An 18,957-nucleotide genomic window follows, 5' to 3' on the forward strand; every position below is an offset into this window, starting at 1 on the left:
GTGTGGGAGGAAACCCACACAAACACGAGAACATACAAACTCCAAGCAGATGTTGTCCTTGGTCGGATTTGAAACTAGGACCCCAGCGCTGCAAGGCACCACTGAGCCCATTTATGTGGTAATAGCTTTGGAACACTTATTTGTCCACTTAAGGACACAGGGCGTACCTGTACGTCCTGTGTAGTTACGATCCCTGCTGCGCAGCGGGCGGTGATCGGAACTGGATGCCTGCCTGGGACAATGCGTCGGGATAGGGGGGTCCTGTGATGGCGATCGCAGCAAACCGCAGGACAATTCAGACCTGCTGTTTGCTGCGTTTTCCGGTTATTCGGGTCTCTGGGGACCCGATAACCCGGAACAGGATGACGATCGGTGGTGTGATAATACACCACCAATCACCATCCTACGATCAGCTCTGATTGGTTGCAGGGGGGGGGGGGGGGGACGACGACGACGAGCCATTCAAATTAGTGCAGCGCTCCTTCTCCTTTTGTGTCCGGGAGTCGAGGAGAGAGGAGCAAGCTGCACGGATCTCCAGAGCCAGCACCCCAATCTGTGCCCCAGCACCCCCTTCTGACCCTCCACTGAAAAAGGTATTTAGGGAAAGGTTAGGGACAGGTTAGGTTAGGCAGGGATATTCAGAGAAAATTAGTGGGAGTGATTGCATCACCATAAATCTGGTGTCCACAGCACAGCTGTGTGACCATAGACACATGGTGTACCCGAGGACATTTCGAGCCTGCGATTCCGGATTTTGTTGGTCAACCAGGAATCCAGATTTCCACAGTGGGCTTCACTGAATATGACAATTTTAGTCTTTTTTTTCAGTGACCACTTTGTAAATCTGATGGTGGAGCAAACGAACCTGTACGCCCAACAGTTTATTGCTCAACACCTGGGCTCCTTTTTGGTTAGGGCCGATGCTGGACTCCGGTCAGTGCAGCCGAGAGGAGGACATTTTGGGGCACATGGACCTAGTCAAAAAACCTAGTGTCAGGCATTACTGGAGTGGGGACGTCCTCTAACAGACCCCACTTTAAAGTACGGCCATGACACGTACCCGGTTTGAGGCCATCCGGAAATGCCTGCATTATGCAGATAATGCAGCATGTCCGCCCCAAGGTGATCCTGCCTATGACCGCCTGACGAAAATCAAGCCGGTCATCGATCACTTTGAAGCCAAATTTGTGCAGGCCTATATACCTGGAAGGGAGGTCGCGGTTGATGAGTCTCTAATTGCTTTCAAGGGAAGACTCATTTTCCGCCAGTATGTTCCCTCTAAGCGGGCGAGGTATGGCGTGAAGCTGAACAAAGTTTTGTGTGTACGAGGGGCGAGATTTCCGTATTCAACCCCCAGAATGTCCCCCCCACTCTGGGTGTTAGCGGGAAACTTGTGTACCCACTGCTAGATAAGGGTTACCACCTGTACGTGGATAACTTTTATACTAGTATCCCCTTGCTACAGTTCCTCGCCGCCAGATCAATGTCCGATTGTGGGACAGTGTGGAAAAATCAACGCGGCCTCCCTACCCCCCCCCTCCAGGTACCTATACCAGGGGTGCGACCCGTGCCCTTACCAGTGGAAACCTGTTGCTGGTCAGATATAAGGACAAGAGAGGTCCTTGTATTGTCCACAATTTACAGTAACTGCATCACCCCTGTCCCTGTGCGAGGTACCGCGGCAACGGTCCTCAAGCCCAATTCCATCTTCGACTACAAATGGTATATCTGAGGACTTGATCTCTCTGATCAAGTCCTCAAGCCATATAATGCCATGCGCAAAACCTGGGCATGGTACAAAAAAGTTGCGGTCTAATTGGTACAGGTTGCCTTGTACAACTCTTTTGTGCTGTCCCAGAGCGCTGGCCACAGAGGGAAATTCCTACAGTCCTCAAGGCCTTGATCTTTTCTGACCGGGAAAGAGCAGGCCGGAGTACCTCGGGAATTGGAGGCGCCCGGATCGTCCCTGGCCAACACTTTCCAGGTGTGGTCCCCCATACCGAAAAGAAGGAACAGACGCAAAAGAAAAAGTGCAGTGTGTCACAGGAGGGGAATATGGAAGGAAACAACCACTCAGTATGACACGTGCCCCGATCGTCCGGCCTCTGCATTATTGGTTGCTTCAGGGAGTACCACACTTTCATGGAGTACAAAATTTATATTCCCCTTCCCCAATTTAGCCACTGAAAATTGGATAAAAAACTATGGTTCTCAGACTTGACACTAAAACTAAACATTTATTTTTTTCAAGAATATTTTGTAAAACTAAAATAAATATTAGACATATTGGGTATTGCCACGTCCATAAGAATCTGCTCTATAAAAATACCTCAATGCCTAGCCCCTCAGATGAACACGGTCAACAAAATAACATAAAAACGGTGCAAAAAAAAAAATATATATATATTTCTGTCACCTTCGTCACATCACAAAAATTGTAACAGCAAGCGATCAAAAAGTCATATGCCCCCCAAAATAGAGCCAATAAAACCGTCCTCTCATCCCGCAAAAAATTAGCCCCTACCTAAGATAATTGGCTAAATAAAAATAAAATAAAAAGGGAGATACTAAAATGTTCTTTTTTGTTTATAAAAAGATAATAGTGTAAAACATAAATAAATGTAAAAAAGTAGATATATTAGGAATCGCCACATACATAAGAATCTGCTCTATAAAAATACCCCATGACCTAACCCCTCAGATGAACACAGTCAAAAAAATAAAATAAAAACTGTGCCAAAACAGCAATTCTTTGGCAAATTTTCCATTTTAATCCGTTTTTTTTTTCCCAGTAACAAAGCAAGGGTTAACAGCCAAACAAAACTCAATATTTATTGGCCGATTATGTAGTTTTCAGAAACGCCCCATATGTGGCCGTAAACTACTGTACGGGCACACGGTAGGGTATAGAGGGAAAGGTGGCCGTGTGGTTTTTGGAAGGTAGATTCTGATGGACTGGTTTATTTATACCATGACCCATTTGAAGCCCCCCTGATGCACCCCTACAGTAGAAACTCCATGAAAGCGACCCCATCTAAGAAACTACACCCCTCAAGGTATTCAAAACTGATTTTACAAACTTTATTAACCCTTTAGGTGTTCAACGGTTTATGGCAAATAGAGATGATGTTTCAGAATTTCTATTTTTGGTAACCTTGCCTCACAAAAATGTAATATAGATAAACCAAAAATCATATGTACCCTAAAAATAGTCCCAACAAAACTGCCACCTTCTCCCATAGTTTCCAAAATGGGGTCACTTTTATGGAGTTTCTACTCTAGGGGTGCATCAGGGGGGATTCAAATGGGACATGGTATAAATAAACCAGTCCAGCAGAATATGCCTGTGCACCTTTCCCTCTACGCCCTACCATGTGCCCATACAGTAGTTTACAGCCAGATATGGGGTGTTTAAGCAAACTACAGAATCAGGGCAATAAATATAGCGTTTTGTTTGGCTGTTAACCCTTGCTTTGTAACTGGAAAAAAAAAAGAGATTAAAATGGAAAACTTTTCCCCAAAAATCTAAATTCTGAAATTTTATCTCCATTTGCCATTAACTCTTGTGGAACAGCTAAAGGGTTAACGACGTTTGTAAAATCAGTTCTGAATACCCTGAGGGGTGTAGTTTCTAGAATGGGGTCATTTTTGGGTGGTTTCTATTATGTAAGACTCAAAGTGACTTCAGACCTGAACTGGTCCCTAAAAATTGGGTTTTTGAAAATTTCAGAAAATTTTGATTTGCTGCTAAACTTCTAAGCCTTGTAACGTCCCCAAAAACTAAAATGGCATTCACAAAATGATCCAAACATGAAGTAGCCATATGAGGAATGTAAAATAATAACTATTTTTGTAGGTATTACTATGTATTATAGAAGTAGAGAAATTGAACCTTGGAAATTTGCAAATTTCATGGCCCATAAAACCCACTTTTTCAGGACCAGTTCAGGTCTGAAGTCACTTTGTGTAGTCACTTATATAATAGAAACCACCCAAAAAAATGACCCCATTTTACAAAACGACACCACTCAAGGTATTCAAAACTGATTTTACAAACTTTGTCAACCCTTTAGGTGTTCCACAAGAATTAATGGAAAATAGAGATACAATTTCAAAATTTCACTTTTTTGGCAGATTTTCCTTTTCTTCCAGTTACAAAGCAAGGGTTAACAGCCAAATAAAACTCAACATTTATGGCCCTGATTCTGTAGTTTACAGAAACACCCCATATGTGGTTGTAAACTGCTGTACGGGCACACGGCAGGAAGCAGAAGGAAAGGAATGCCATATGGTTTTTGGAAGGCAGATTTTGCTGGACTGGTTTTTGACACCATGTCCCATTTGAAGCCCCCCCCCGATGCACCCCTAGAGTAGAAACTCCCAAAAAGTGACCCCATTTTGGAAACTACGGAATAAGGTGGCAATTTTGTTGGTACTATTTTAGGTTACATATGATTTTTGGTTGCTCTATATAACACTTTTTGTGTGGCAAGGTAACAAGAAATAGCTGTTTTGGCACCATTTTTATTTTTAGTTATTTACAACATTCATCTAACAGGTTAGATAATGTGGTATTTTTATAGAGCAGGTTGTCACGGACGTGACATATACCGATATTTTTGTGTCTCCGCATTCTGAAAGCCGTAGTTTTAAGTATTTTTTGGGTGACCGTCTAGGGTAGGGGCTCATTTTTTTCGGGATGAGATGACTGTTTGGTACTATTTTGTGGTGCTATGACTTTTTGATCGTTTGCTATTACACTTTTTGTGATGTAAGGTGACCAAAAAAATAGCTTTTTTTACACCTTTTTTTATTTTATTTTTTTAAATTTACACTGTTCATCTGAGGGGTTAGATCATGAGATATTTTTATAGAGCAGGTTATTACGAACGGGGCGATACCTAATATGTCTACTTTTTTATTTATGTAAGTTTTACACAATGATTTTATTTTTGAAAAAACAAAATAAAACAAAAAATAAATAAATCATGTTTTAGTGTCTCCGTAATCTGAGAGCCATAGTTTTTTCAGGTTTTGGGCGATTATCTTAGGTAGGGTATGATTTTTGCCGGATAAGGCTAGGTCTACACAACGACATTTGTCGCGTGACAATGAGTAGTGCGACAGATAGGGCGCAACATTTGTCGCGCGACATTTTGTTGCACTAATGTCGCGCAACAATTTTTATAATGGCAGTCTATGGTGTCGCATTGCAACATGCGACATGCTGCGACGCAACAGTCGCAGAAAAATCCATCTCGAATGGATTTTCTGTGACTGTTGCGTCGTAGTCGTCGCATGTTGCAGTGTGACACCATAGACTGCCATTATAAAAATTGTCGCACAACATTAGTGCAACAAAATGTCACGCGATAAATGTCGTCGTGTAGACCTAGCCTAAGATGACGGTTTGATTGGCACTATTTTGGGGTGCATAAGACTTTTTGATTGCTTGCTATTACACTTTTTGTGATGTAAGGTGACAAAAAAAATGGCAATTTTTGTTTTTTACAATGTTCACCTGAGGGGTTAGGTCATGTGATATTTTCATAGAGCAGGTTCTTACGGACGCGGCAATACTAATATGTTTTTACTTATTACGTTTTACGCAATAACAGCATTTTAAAACAAAAAAAAATATGATGTTTTAGTGCCTCCATATTCTGAGCCGTATTTTATTTTATTTTTTTTTGGGGGGGGGGGGGGGCGATTGTTTTAGGTAGGGGCTCTTTTTTTGCGGGATGAGGTGACTGTTAGATTGGTACTATTTTGGGGGGCATACACCTTTTTGTTCTCTTGGTGTTGAACTTTTAGTCATGTAAGGTGACAAAAAAAATTGCTTTTTTAGAACAGTTTTTATAGAATTTTTTTGCCTAATATGTCAACTTTTATTTTTTCCCCTATTTAAAAAATAAAATTACTTTATTTTGGGGAAAGGACTCTATTTATTTTTGCTTGAAATTTTTATTTTTAAACTTTATTTGTCCCACTCTGGGACGTCAACATTACAGGATCTGATCCGTGTTTCAATGCAGCACAATACATCTGTATTGTGCTGTATTGAACTGTTAGTGTCTTAGGCCTCATGCACACGACCGTGCCATTTTTTTGCGGTTCGCAAACTGCAAATCCGCAAATAACAGAAGCCGCCCGTGTTGCCTTCCGCATTTTGCGGAACGGAAGTCGGCAATATAAATGCCTATTCTTGTCCGCAAAGTTTACAAAAAATTTACAACAATGCCGGCGGATATAGCAGGGGCCCGGTTATCAGGGACTGCCAGGCCCTTGCAATGATCGGGCGCACACCTCTCTGGTGCCCGCCTGATCACCATGACATAATAGTACGTCAAAATACGGTAAGTCACTTGCTGCCATGACGTACTATTATGTCATATGTCGGGAAGGGGTTAAAAGGGGATCTGCCACCAGCAACCTCCCTGGACACATAGCTGTAGTTCACCTTTTGTTGATCTGGTGCTCCGTTCTTGAGTCATGATATTTTTTCCCGAATATGTAGATGAGGCCTTTTGCACAATGAGGGTACTACCATTTCTCTTGTTGGACCCAAGCTCCACTCATTTCTGTGGCCAGCCCCTCCTTGGCAGCTTTGACTGACAGGCAGTGGATAAGCAGCAAGGGAGGGGGTGGCCACAGAAAGTATTGGAGCTTGGGTACAAGAGCAATAGTGCTGCCTTCATGGCACCAAAGATCTATTGCATATTATGATAAAGTATCTCGGGAACGGAGCCTCGGATCAACAAAATAAAAAGCTGTTTAATCAGGTGGGCCACAGCTGTGTGTCTGCGTAAATAGTTATATAGGGATTCGGCCGTGTACAGATTCCCTTTAATATGAATGAAAAAGTATCTGCACTTTTGCACAACTATAACATGAATAAAACTATGTATGACAGAGGAACGTTATTAGAGATTAGGTTTCTAATAGGGTAATTGTTTTCCACTTTATAGTGCTGGTTGACGATGGGATCTAAGGGCGTTACAGCTGAGACACACGGCAAATGTCACAAGAAGAGCTTCTGAACCTAAGCCATCCCAGTGCTGTGAGGGAAAAACATAAGTACGTGTGTAAGAACCTTTTTTGTGAAATCTTAAATTTACCTCAACCGTAAGGTTGTAGCTTGCTTTAACCCTGCCATGAACTTATCTCTGTACGACAGGGGGTCAGAGAGAAAAAAAAAAAAAAAAAAGAGATCCATGTACTACTCTACTAGGGATAAGATAACGCATTTCAGAGCTGCACAAGCTATTTCATCAGCAGAGCACAGACCGTTTTTTCCTACCCTTCTATCATACTAAGAAGATTGGCCAGGTACTGGACTTGCTGCAGACTCTATACTTATGCCTTTTCGAGTGCTGTGCCTCTAATCGCACAATACGTAGAGGTAAGCCTCTCTTATTGTCCCTTACCACCGTTACCAGCAGTCCTTCTCTCTTTTACTTTACGGACTTCCCTGCTCCATGCTTGCTAGATGGCAATTCAGTAGCCAAGTATGTACCTCATACATCCTTGCTACTGATGACTGTATCTCAGGCTGTGCTTCAGCTTTAAAACAAGCAATAAATCACAGGTTAGAGCCCTTAGAATTGGGTGTCAATGAAAACTGAAACTTGCAGCTCTCATTCCAGAACCTAATTGCAGGTGCTCTAACTCGTAATTTGTCAAGGCTAGCGACCTTGGACTTGTTTTAAAGTGGAGACTGTTACAAAGCCCAAGATATGCTATGAGAAAGCAGTACCCCCTTTAGTCGCAGAGAGGTCAGCCAGCCTGGAGGAGGAAAGAGGGGGACATGCTGACAGGCTGTAGAGGTAGAGAAATAGATGGTCTCTCCCTGTGTAACTGTGCATGACCCCAGAGGGAGGGTAACACGGACTTCTGTGCATTTTATCAACCCCCTTAAACCATCAGAGTGCATCACTGCAATAATAATAACGATCATCGCTACAGAGAAATATTATATATTTCAGATGAAAAAAAAATTTTTTTTTATAAAAAGATAAAATAACTTCCATTGCCTCCAACAGCAAAATGCTGAAAACCAGAGCATAAACTATGTTATAGGGCAAACTAGCTAGACTATCTCTGGCCCATCAGCATTTGATCTCCCTGTACCTCTACCAGGCCCTGAAAGAAACCAGCTTGATGCTGTTATGACTCAAACGGAGAAGGCTTTATGCTGGACCCAGACCACCTACTATAAATGGGCCAACAAACCTGATGAATTTCTGACCCAAATGCTTTGTACTAGGCAAAGATTAAATCAGGTCCATAAAACCCAAAATTAGACCAAGCCTAACATCCATCCATGATCTACAATACATTATGCAAAAATTACAACAGACTCTACGGGGGGACAATCTACAAAAACTGCACAATCGGTAGAGGCCTTTTTGAGTCCGGTAACTCTTCCCCAAATCTCTGCAACCGCTAATTATTTAGTCGATTACCAGATCTCACAGGAAGAAATTAAAGAAGCAATAAAACGGCTAAAATTTGGTAAAATCTCTGGCCCAGAAGGGTTCTCAGCCTTATATTATAAAGGGTTCACTTGTATACTGCTGCCTCATATTGGATGTGTCTGTAACCATCTGCTTCAGGGTAGTCAGATGCCACAAGAAAGTTTGGACGCTATGGTGGCAGCGATCCCGAAACAGCACGAAGACCTGCTACTCCCTGCAAACTACTGCCCCATATGGCCTTATCAACCTTGACACTACAATTGCAATCCATAGTCTCCCCAGTTACTCCTCTTTTACACAATCCCTTTTTTTCCTCCAGACCTGCAATGTTCCGATTTTAGATGGTTAACCTCAAATTAAATACATGTTTTATCCTCCTTTCTCATTCAAAGGAAACTGATATCCAAATGTCTCGAACCTAATACAACCCTGATATAGATTATATCAGGAGTTTTCTTTTTGGAAAATAACCATAGGTTCACAAGTTGAAGTAGCCTCTACGGGGGCACATTTACTAAGACCGGTGTTTTAAATGCCGGTCTTAATAAAGCCCCATAGCTGGCAGAGGATTTGCCGAAGTTATGAAGAGGCGCAGGTCTCTCCATAACTTTGGCACATCTAGTGCCAGTTCTAAATGTAAGAAAGCTACTGAGCTCATTTTTTATGCCTAAAACACGCGTAGAAAATGGTAAATTATCTGGGTCCCTCCATGAACCTAACAGAAGGGATTTATAACCTAACATAAAGTTCCATTAATCAAGCACCTTCAGGTGTTAAGCTACCGTTTCCGTTACAATGGGAGGAGGACATCCATCACATTCCCCCAAGAAATAGTCTAGATGTTTTAAAGTGTAACTGCCATTTCACTACTAAAATTGAAATTCCTAACATGTTATGCTGAAGGGAAGATATTCATGAAGCTTAATTTTTCAGTTAATTTTACCTTTCTGATGTCTGTATTCAGCCCTTATCAACCCTATTTCTCTGTGCCTCTATTTTAGCATCTTCCTAAGATGGCCTCAGCTGCTGTTCCTGTAATGATCTTTGCCATGTCCTTGAGGCAATCCTGTATTTCCCTCACTTCCCAAAAGCCCTTGCTCTCCTCACATGAACTTGCGGGATCAGAATAACTTCCCCCACTACCCCAGAGCAGTGTGTATCCTCTCGCATACAGCTAACCAGAGATGGACAACACCAATCAGAATGCATATAACCTCCCCCACTACCCCAGAGCAGGGTGTATCCTCTTACATACAGCTAACCAGAGACAGACAAGACAAATCAGAATGCATGGACATGTTTCTCATGTTAGAGGTGACCAAAAATAAAAAATGGCTGCTCTGGCATGGTTTTTATTTATTTTGTTTTAAGGCATTCACCTTACGGGATAGATCAGGTCACACTTATCAGGAAAAGTATTCGAACAAAAAATGCTAGGGAATCTGCAACTGCACTAGCCAAGTTGCAGGACAAGTGAATCCCGGGGTAATAAACCTCATATAAAACATATCTCCCCAGTAAAAACAAGGATTACACTAGCTGTAAAGATTGCAATTCAACAATCCTGAACCAGGTCAAACTGCTTGCATAGTAAATGCCTGAGTCAGATTGATCTAGACCACGGGTGTCAAACAATCCGGCCCGCCAGACCTAGTCATGTGGCCCGCGTAGCCGCCGCCGGCCGCCAGCCTTCACCTTTTATTCTCGCTTTTTTTTTTTGACACAAGAAAGCCGCCTCTTCAGCGCATGCGCAGCAGCCTACAAGCAAGAGAACGTCTGCCCTCTAGCGGCGCCGGCCGTTCTACACAGGAAACCTCCACTTTCAGGGGTGTGGAATTCCTATCGCCCGACGCCCGGGACATGCAGTTCCGGGCGCCGGGCAAGTAGTTTGAACAGTTGTTTAGCCCTGTGCGGGCAAGTAGCAGGGACATGTCGGTTGGGCAGTAATAGGAGCGGTCATATGCTAGCCGCGAGCTGACCGCTCCTACGTCTATGTCAGCCTGCCCCTGCATCGTGCATATGAGTACCGTACATATCACTTCCTGCAGGCGGCCCCCGCTCCTCCCGGCTCCTGTATCGAAGTCTCCGCCCACCTGCCAGCACAGGAGCGCACAGTAAGTCAGCACACCGTCTCCAGAGACTGAGTAATTGCAGGCCAAGATGGGAGAAGAGGAGTGAGAGACCCAACGGCCCCCTGCAGATGAGCGTTCCTCAGCATTATGTCAGTGTTATCCAACACATTCCAGAACTGTAAGGGTTACATAGCATCATAAATCAGTATAATGCTATGTGACCCCAGTCAGCGCTTGCAGGTCAGGCCGGGAGCTGCGATGTGGACAGGCTCCGGGAGGAACGCTCATCTGCAGGGGTGTCAGAAATAAAGGTTGTGCTGTCTGTCTTCTGAGGCTCTGGCCCTGCCTGCAATCTGCACTGCACGTGGCACATGATAAACTATAATGTCTCCCTGTTCCCACCATACAGTATAACGTCTCCTTGTGGCTGCCCCCATACAGTATAACGTCTCCTTGTGGCCCCCATACAGTATAACGTCTCCTTGGGGCTGCCCTAGTGCCCCATACAGTATAACGTCACCAAGCAGCTGCCCCCGCACAGTATAACATCACCCTGTGGCCCCTGCCCCCATACAGTATACAACCCGCCCTTTGAGGGTGACCAAACTGCTGATGTGGCCCCCGATGAATTTGAGTTTGACACCCCTGATCTAGACTGAATTAGACCCCCTTATTAAGTGCCAAAGGAACCTCTAAATTAGGTCTAACCTTCTCAGACCTTGTTTTTAGGCAAATAAATACTTAATAACACATCAAATATTTTAGACTTAATAAAAGTAACATTTTATTAACAAAGAACACTCCTGACACTTCTAAATGCATGATTTAGAAGAGTCTGGGACATGATAGGAAGGCGGGGGGGGAATAGGGTCAGCAACCTTCACAACTCCAGCTGTTGTGAAACTACTTCCATTCATTTCTATGGGAGTTTTGCGGAGCAAGCATGCATGTTGGGAGTTGTAGTTTCACAACAGCTGGATGTTGCCTACCCAGTCTATATGGTTTGTTCTCCCAACTATTGGGACATGCAATATTGAACAGAGCTAGAATCTCATCCTAGGCACATGGCAATCTGCCGAAGTGATAAACCAAGGCTGAATTTAGTCCCTCTCCGTTTTGTGACAAGTGACGATAACTTGCAGGTCGATGAAGAGGAGGCATCACACAAGTCTAAAAAACTAAATCTGCAATAGCAATTGTAAAGAGTTGGTTACCTCAGCAACTCTCTCAAGAAGGGGCTCCAACCAGTGTTCGTTACATTCACAGTGGCTATCAAGGAAAGTGAGAACTTTAGATTGGGCTGCATCTGCTCCCTTAACACGAGAACGCATAAGACCTGTTATAACAGATAACTGAAATAAGCACATGGATGACACACTAAAGTATAAAAAGATCATACTAATTTATGAACAAATCAAATGTTTTTGTGATACAAAGTGTTAACGTTAATATGGAAAAGATTAAATCGGTGCAGAAACACACAAGGAGGCATATTTGATCACTCCAATACTAAGATGCAATTGCATTGAAAAGAATGATATACAGGCTAAACACTACATTTATCTAGCCTCATTCCCTTTAATATGACATTGAAAAATGTGGAGAAAAAAAATGGGATGCAGATGAAAAAGAATTTTGGCTCGGGAGCATGTGTCAGCACTTACTGCATTCAAATTATATACAAGGTGTACTGCTTTAACAGTGAGCCATTATTAGTAAATATGCCCCAATGTGCCAGGCACTAAAATATGCATCTAGGACATTTTGAAGCTGCTAGCTGCTATAAAAAAAGAACATGCATAAATTATATATACACTGAACGAAAATATAAATTCAACACTTTCGGTTTTGCTCCCATTTTGCATGAGCTGAACTCAAAGATCTGAAACATTTGCTACATACACAAAAGACCCATTACTCGCAAAAGCTCTGGTAGACATTCCTGCAGTCAGCATACCAATTGCACACTCCCTCAAACATCTGTGGCATTGTGCTGTGTGATCAAACTGCACATTTCAGAGTGCCCTTTTATTGTGAGCAGTCTAAGGCTCACCTGTGCAATATTCATGCTGTCTAATCAGCAACTTGATATGCCACACCTGTGAGGTGGGTTGGATTATCTTGGCAAAGGAGAAGTGCTCACTAACAGATTTAGACAGATTTGTGAACAATATTTGAGAGTAATGGGTCTTTTGTGAATGTAGAAAACGTTTCAGATCTTTGAGTTCAGCTCATGCAAGATTGGAGCAAAACCGAAAGTGTATCGTTTATATTTTTGTTCAGTGTATTTTAAAAGAAAGCTTTAAATGAACAGTATGTGCTGTAAAACAAAAACAAAATCGAGTTTAAAGAGAGTCTGTCACAAAAAAAAAAAAAAAAAAAATCACAAATAGAACAGCAATGGTCACCAGAATGTTTATTTCACCTCTGTGTTTATTCCATGTCCAGGAAAATCACTTTAATTCCCAAGTGCCCAGCTGGGGGGCTTTGCTTTTCAAAGTACCCAAGCCCAACTCCCTTCCCCTCTATCTACTACTCCGGTAACCTCCCAAGGCTTCCTCCAAGCTCACGGCAATGCAGGGGAGAAAGCCTTGGGAGGTTACGGGAGGACTAGAAAGAGGGGAAGGGCGTTGGGAAAAGGAAAGCCCACCCAGCTGGGCACTTGGGAGATGTTTTTTATAGGACTAAAAGTGCTTTTCCTGGACAATATTCACCCAGATGACAAAAAGGTATGGTTATTATGTTTTTACAACGTTCTGATGACCATTGTTGGTAGCTGTATTAGTGAGATTTACATGATAGACTCCCTCTAAAGGGGTTGTCTGGACAGGAAATACATTTAAAAAAAGGGGTAGATTGGCTTAAGTAAAAAATAAATCCCTGGGTCCCCACCGTCTGCTTCCTCGTCCCTCTCGCAACACAAAAAACGTCACCATTCAACCTATCCCTGTCCATAGAGGTAACTCGAATTAGCCAGTGACTGACAAAGGTCACATATCCTCTATTGAGAGGGACTAGAAGCAGAAACTGGTGGGGGACACAGGGAAAGATGGAACATGAGTGCTGGTGGATCAAAAAGGTGAGTATTAGTTTTCTTTTCTATCTTTATGCCCCTCTAATATTTATATTTTTTTTCCTGGCTGGACAAACACTTTAAAATATTGAATGTTTTTGGCATTGCAGTACTTACATAAAAAGTATGAAACGATTCACTGAAACTGTTGTTAAAAAAAATAAATCACTTTTCTGTACATTCAAACAGGTTTTATAATCTTCAGTCTATACATATTACATTTAATGTTCTACTTTGGAAAAATGGGTCTCAGACTGAAAAGGCCTGGTACCATATCATCCAGTTTTTCTCAATAAGGTTGTCCCAACAAAACCACTTATCCCATATCCTCAGGATAGGGCACAAATGTCTAAAGGACAAGAGTCCGACTGCTGAGGCCCCTGCAGATTATAAGAGCAGGGTCCCGTGCTCCCCAATTTGATTGAAGCACCGGTCACACACGTACATTGCTGCTCCATTCAACTCTATGGTGCTACCAGAAATAGCCAAGCACTTGAACTCTGCCATCTCCTGGAATCCTATACGTTGAATGGAGCAGTGGACACGTGTGCTTGTGTGTCACCCCATCCAAATGGGGAGCATGGGCCCCAGGAGTCAGATTCCTGATTATTCCGTATCCACAGGATATGGGATATGCTGTCTTTATGGGAGAACCCTTTTAACATTCCTACAAGGCTTTGAAAAGATAGTTTGGCAATCTTATGTTAGGATTTAAAATGGCAGGATGTAAGTTGGAGAAGCAGGCTGAGCCAAGCGTTTTTTGCTCGTTACCATCCTGGTTAGTTGTAAAGTTTTTGAAGTTGTGTCATTTGTGGCATATTCCCAAAGGAACATTATATAAGTAAAAACATGCATCACAAATATTATGCCCATGATTGTAAGTGAATAAGAGGAAGAAAATGAAAGGTCTTCCGAGTTTAATATATTTTTGGTATAAATTGTAGCCCCCCTCCCAACCACTGGAGAGTGCTAGATCCATACCTTCCCGTCTGTCATTCCTAAGTACTCGCACCTTCTCAATCTTCCCAAGCAAAGCACCATCTTCAGCTTTAAAGAAAAAAAAACAGTAATCAAATACTGCACAGTATTATGTTCCATGAGAAATGAAAGTTACAATGCTATTTGAGAATAAAAATACAGCATAGGAATCTGTAAAAACAAAGGCAACATTTTAACCACCTCAGCTCCCATAGCTTAAACCCCCTTAATGACCAGACCACTTTTTACAATTCTGCACTCCACTACTTTCACGGTTTATCGCTCGGTCATGCAGCTTACCACCCAAATTAATTTTACCTCCTTTTCTTCTCACTAATAGAGCTTTCATTTGGTAGTATTTCATTGCTGCTGATATGTTTACTTTTTTTTGTTATTAATCAAAATTTTATGAAATGTTTGCAAAAAAATGACATTTTTCACTTTCAGTTGTTAATTTAAAAAAAAAAAAAAAAACATCCATATATATTTTTTTCGCTAAATTTATTGTTCTATATGTCTTTAATTTAAAAAAAGAGTTTGGGTAAAAAAAAATAAAAAAATTGGTTTGGGTAAAAGTTATAGCGTTTACAAACTATGGTACAAAAATGTGAATTTTCTGACTTTCTGAGCACCTGTCATGTTTCCTGAGGTTCTACAATGCCCAGACAGTAGAAAACCCCCACAAATGACCCCATTTCGGAAAGTAGACACCCTAAGGTATTCGCTGATGGGCATAGTGAGCTCATAGAACTTTTTATTTTTTGTCACAAGTTAGCGAAAAATGATTTTTTTTTTTTCTTACAAAGTCCCATGAAATACCTTGTGGTGTCTTCTTTCCAAAATGGGGTCGCTTGTGGGTTAGTTATACAGCCCTGTCATTTTAGGGGCCCAAATGCGTGAGAAGTAGTTTGAAATAAAAATCTGTGAAAAATGCCCTGTGAAATCCGAAAGGTGCTCTTTGGAATGTGGGCCCATTTGCCCACATAGGCTGCAAAAAAGTGTCACATGTGGTATCTTTTAGAGATTTTGATTTCAAACTACTTCGCACGCATTAGGGCCCCTAAAATGCCAGGGCAGTATAACTACCACACAAGTGACCCCATTTTGGAAAGAAGACACCCCAAGGTATTTCGTGATGGGCATAGTGAGTTCATGGAAGTTTTTATTTTTTGTCACAAGTTAGTGGAATATGAGACTTTGTAAGGAAAAAAAAAAAATCTATAAAAAAAATATAAAATCATTTTCTGCTAACTTGTGACAAAAAAATATAAAATTTGAGGAACTCGCCATGCCCCTCACGGAATACCTTGGGGTGTCTTCTTTCCAAAATGGGGTCTCTTGTAGGGTAGTTATACTGCCCTGGCATTTTAGGGGCCCTGATGCGCGAGAAGTAGTTTGAAATCAAAATCTGTAAAAAATGCCCTGTGAAATCCGAAAGGTGCTCTTTGGAATGTGGGCCCATTTGCCCACCTAGGCTGCAAAAAAGTGTCACACATGTGGTATCGCCGTACTCAGAGGAAGTAGGGCAGTGTGTTTTGGGGTGTCTTTTTTACATATACCCATGCTGGGTGAGAGAAATATCTCGGCAAAAGACAACTTTTCCCATTGTTTTATACAAAGTTGGCATTTTACCAAGATATTTATCTCACCCAGCATGGGTATATGTAAAATGACACCCCAATACACATTGGCCAACTTCTCCTGAGTACAGCGATACCACGTGTGACACTTTTTTGCAGCCTAGATGCGCAAAGGTGCCCAAATTCCTTTAAGGAGGGCATTTTTAGACATTTGGATTCCAGACTTCTCATGCTTTAGGGCCCCTAAAATGCCAGGGCAGTATAAATACCCCACATGTGACCCCATTTTGGAAAGAAGACACCCCAAGGTATTCAATGAGGGGCATGGCGAGTTCATAGAATTTTTATTTTTTTGGCACAAGTTAGCGGAAATTGATTTTTTTTTTATTTTTTTTCTCACAAAGTCTCCCTTTCCGCTAACTTGGGACAAAAATTTCAATCTTTCATGGACTCAATATGCCCCTCAGCAAATACCTTGGGTTGTCTTCTTTCCAAAATGGGGTCATTTGTGGGGTGTTTGTACTGCCCTGGCATTTGAGGATCTCCTCCGCAATCATTACATGTATGGCCAGCATTAGGAGTTTCTGCTATTCTCCTTAAATTGAGCATACGGGTAATGAGATTTTTTTTATCCGTTCAGCCTCTGGGCTGAAAGAAAAAAAATAAATGGCACAGATTTCTTCATTCGCATCGATCAATGTGGATGAAAAAAATCTCAGCCCAAATAAAATAAATAAATAAATAAATAAATAAAAGGGGGGGGGGGGGGGAGGCGTCTGCCAGGACATAGAAGCTCCGCCCAACATCCATACCCACTTAGCTCGTATGCCCTGGCAAACCCGATTTCTCCATTCACATAAATCGATGTGGATGAATAAATTATTGCCGGGATTATTTTTTTTTTTTATATATACAAAGTTTTTGCTAAATCATATGAACACCGCCGCCCCCTCACCTCATAAGCCTCTGCAAACGTATCTTTTACTGCAGAGGAGAAATCTCGTCTTGCAGCGCCGCATACACAGACTTTTGTGTAATCTGACAGCAGCGCAATGCTTCTGTCAGAATACACATCAGTGCTGCAGCTAGTCGATCGGTTGGCCCACCTCGAAGGTATAAAAAACAAAAAGAAAAAAGAAAAAACCAGGCCGCAATGCAATAAAATTTATTAACTTTATAATAACATTTGAACGGAACATATAAACTTTAATTAACTTTTTGAACAGAACGTTAACTTTTTTGCTTACTAGTGATTTTTTTTATTTTTTGACCTTTATAGGACAAACCTCTCCTTCCCCATGGGACAATGTGCAAAGCGCAAAGATGTGGCGAAGTACATTATGCACTTTGTCCCAGGTGAAAGGAGAGGTTTGCAGCAGCTCTGTGTGAAAGGGCCCTAAGAGCCCTGTGTGCCTGTCCTGTGAGATGCAATCCCTATGCTAAGTGTACCTGTGTGTGGTACTTCCGGAAACACTCCCCTAAGCATAGGGCAGGGTGGTCAGGGCAGTCAGGACAGAAATAGCGGGTGTCACGCCTTATTCGACTCCTGCTACAGACACTACATCTTATTCGGCGTGACGGTTGGGTTGAGGTACAAGCAACGACATTGGGGAAATGTCGCTCGTGTAGACGGCTCACTACACTGGTGGATGGGGCCACGGAACCTCCTGGATACAGGAGGTACTCTATGATCTCTTCCTGAAATTTGAGGAAGGATCCTGTTCTCCCAGCCTTACTGTAGAGAACAAAACTATTATATGCAGCCAATTGAATTAAATATACAGACACCTTCTTATATCAGCGTCTGGTGCGTCGGGAAACTAAATACGGAGCCAACATCTGGTCATTGAAGTCCACCCCTCCCATGAGCGAATTATAGTCGTGGACACAGAGGGGCTTTTCAATGACACTGGTTGCTCGTTCAATTTGTATTGTCGTGTCTGCAAGAATGGAGGAGAGCATGTAAAACGTCATGCTTGTCTCTCCATCTCACCACGAGCAGTTCTTCATTACACGGGTTGTAACGAGCCGTTGGGGGAAGCCCCTGCGACCAGGTCGTGCAGTGCCACAGCAGCCAATCTGTTCTAGCAACAAATGCCTGAAGAGGGCCACATTTGTGTAGAAATTGTCCACATAAATATGGTACCCCTTGCCAAATAAGGGTGACACCAAGTCCCAGACTGTCTTCCCACTGCTCCCCAGGTAGTCAGGGCAACCGACCGGCTCCAGGGTCTGATCTTTACCCCCATAGATCCGAAATTTGTGGGTATAGCCTGTGGCCCTTTCACAGAGCTTATACAATTATACCCCATACCGGGCGCGCTTGCTTGGGATGTATTGTTTGAAGCCAAGGCACCTGTAAAATGTAAAAGGGACTCGTCTGTTTTGCTCTGGGGTATACAAATCTGCAAATTTGGTGTTAAAGTGGTCTATGAGGGGCCGAATTTTGTGGAGCCGGTCAAAAGCTGGGTGGCCTCTGGGACGGGAGGTGGTGTTGTCGCTAAAGTGCAGGAAACACAGGATGGCCTTAAATCGTGCCCTGGACATGGCAGCAGAGAACATGGGCATGTGATGAATTGGGTTCGTGGACCAATATGACCGCAATTCATGCTTTTTGGTTAGACCCATGTTGAGGAGAAGGCCCAGAATTTTCTTTAATTTGGAAACTTGGACGGGTTTCCACCGGAAAGGCTGGGCATAATAGCTTCCCGGGTTGGCAGATATAAATTGAGTGGCATACCGATTTGTTTCTGCCACGACTATGTCCAATAGCTCCG

The 18,957-nt window shown here is 42.5% G+C and overlaps 1 protein-coding gene across 2 annotated transcripts in view; it reads right to left on the reverse strand.

Moving 5' to 3' along the window:
• The window catches only part of GALNT2 (polypeptide N-acetylgalactosaminyltransferase 2), a 134,298-nt gene that overhangs the window by 32,381 nt on the left and 82,960 nt on the right, over positions 1-18,957 (reverse strand). For both annotated transcript variants that reach the window (XM_044289816.1, XM_044289815.1), the window contains 2 exons: positions 14,604-14,669; positions 11,764-11,885 (listed from right to left, as the gene is read on the reverse strand). In XM_044289816.1, the coding sequence (XP_044145751.1) occupies positions 11,764-11,885; positions 14,604-14,669 (188 nt within the window). The remainder of the gene's footprint in view (positions 1-11,763; positions 11,886-14,603; positions 14,670-18,957) is intronic.

Source organism: Bufo gargarizans, chromosome 4 (genome assembly GCF_014858855.1).
Source record: "Bufo gargarizans isolate SCDJY-AF-19 chromosome 4, ASM1485885v1, whole genome shotgun sequence".
Classification (NCBI taxonomy): domain Eukaryota; kingdom Metazoa; phylum Chordata; class Amphibia; order Anura; family Bufonidae; genus Bufo; species Bufo gargarizans.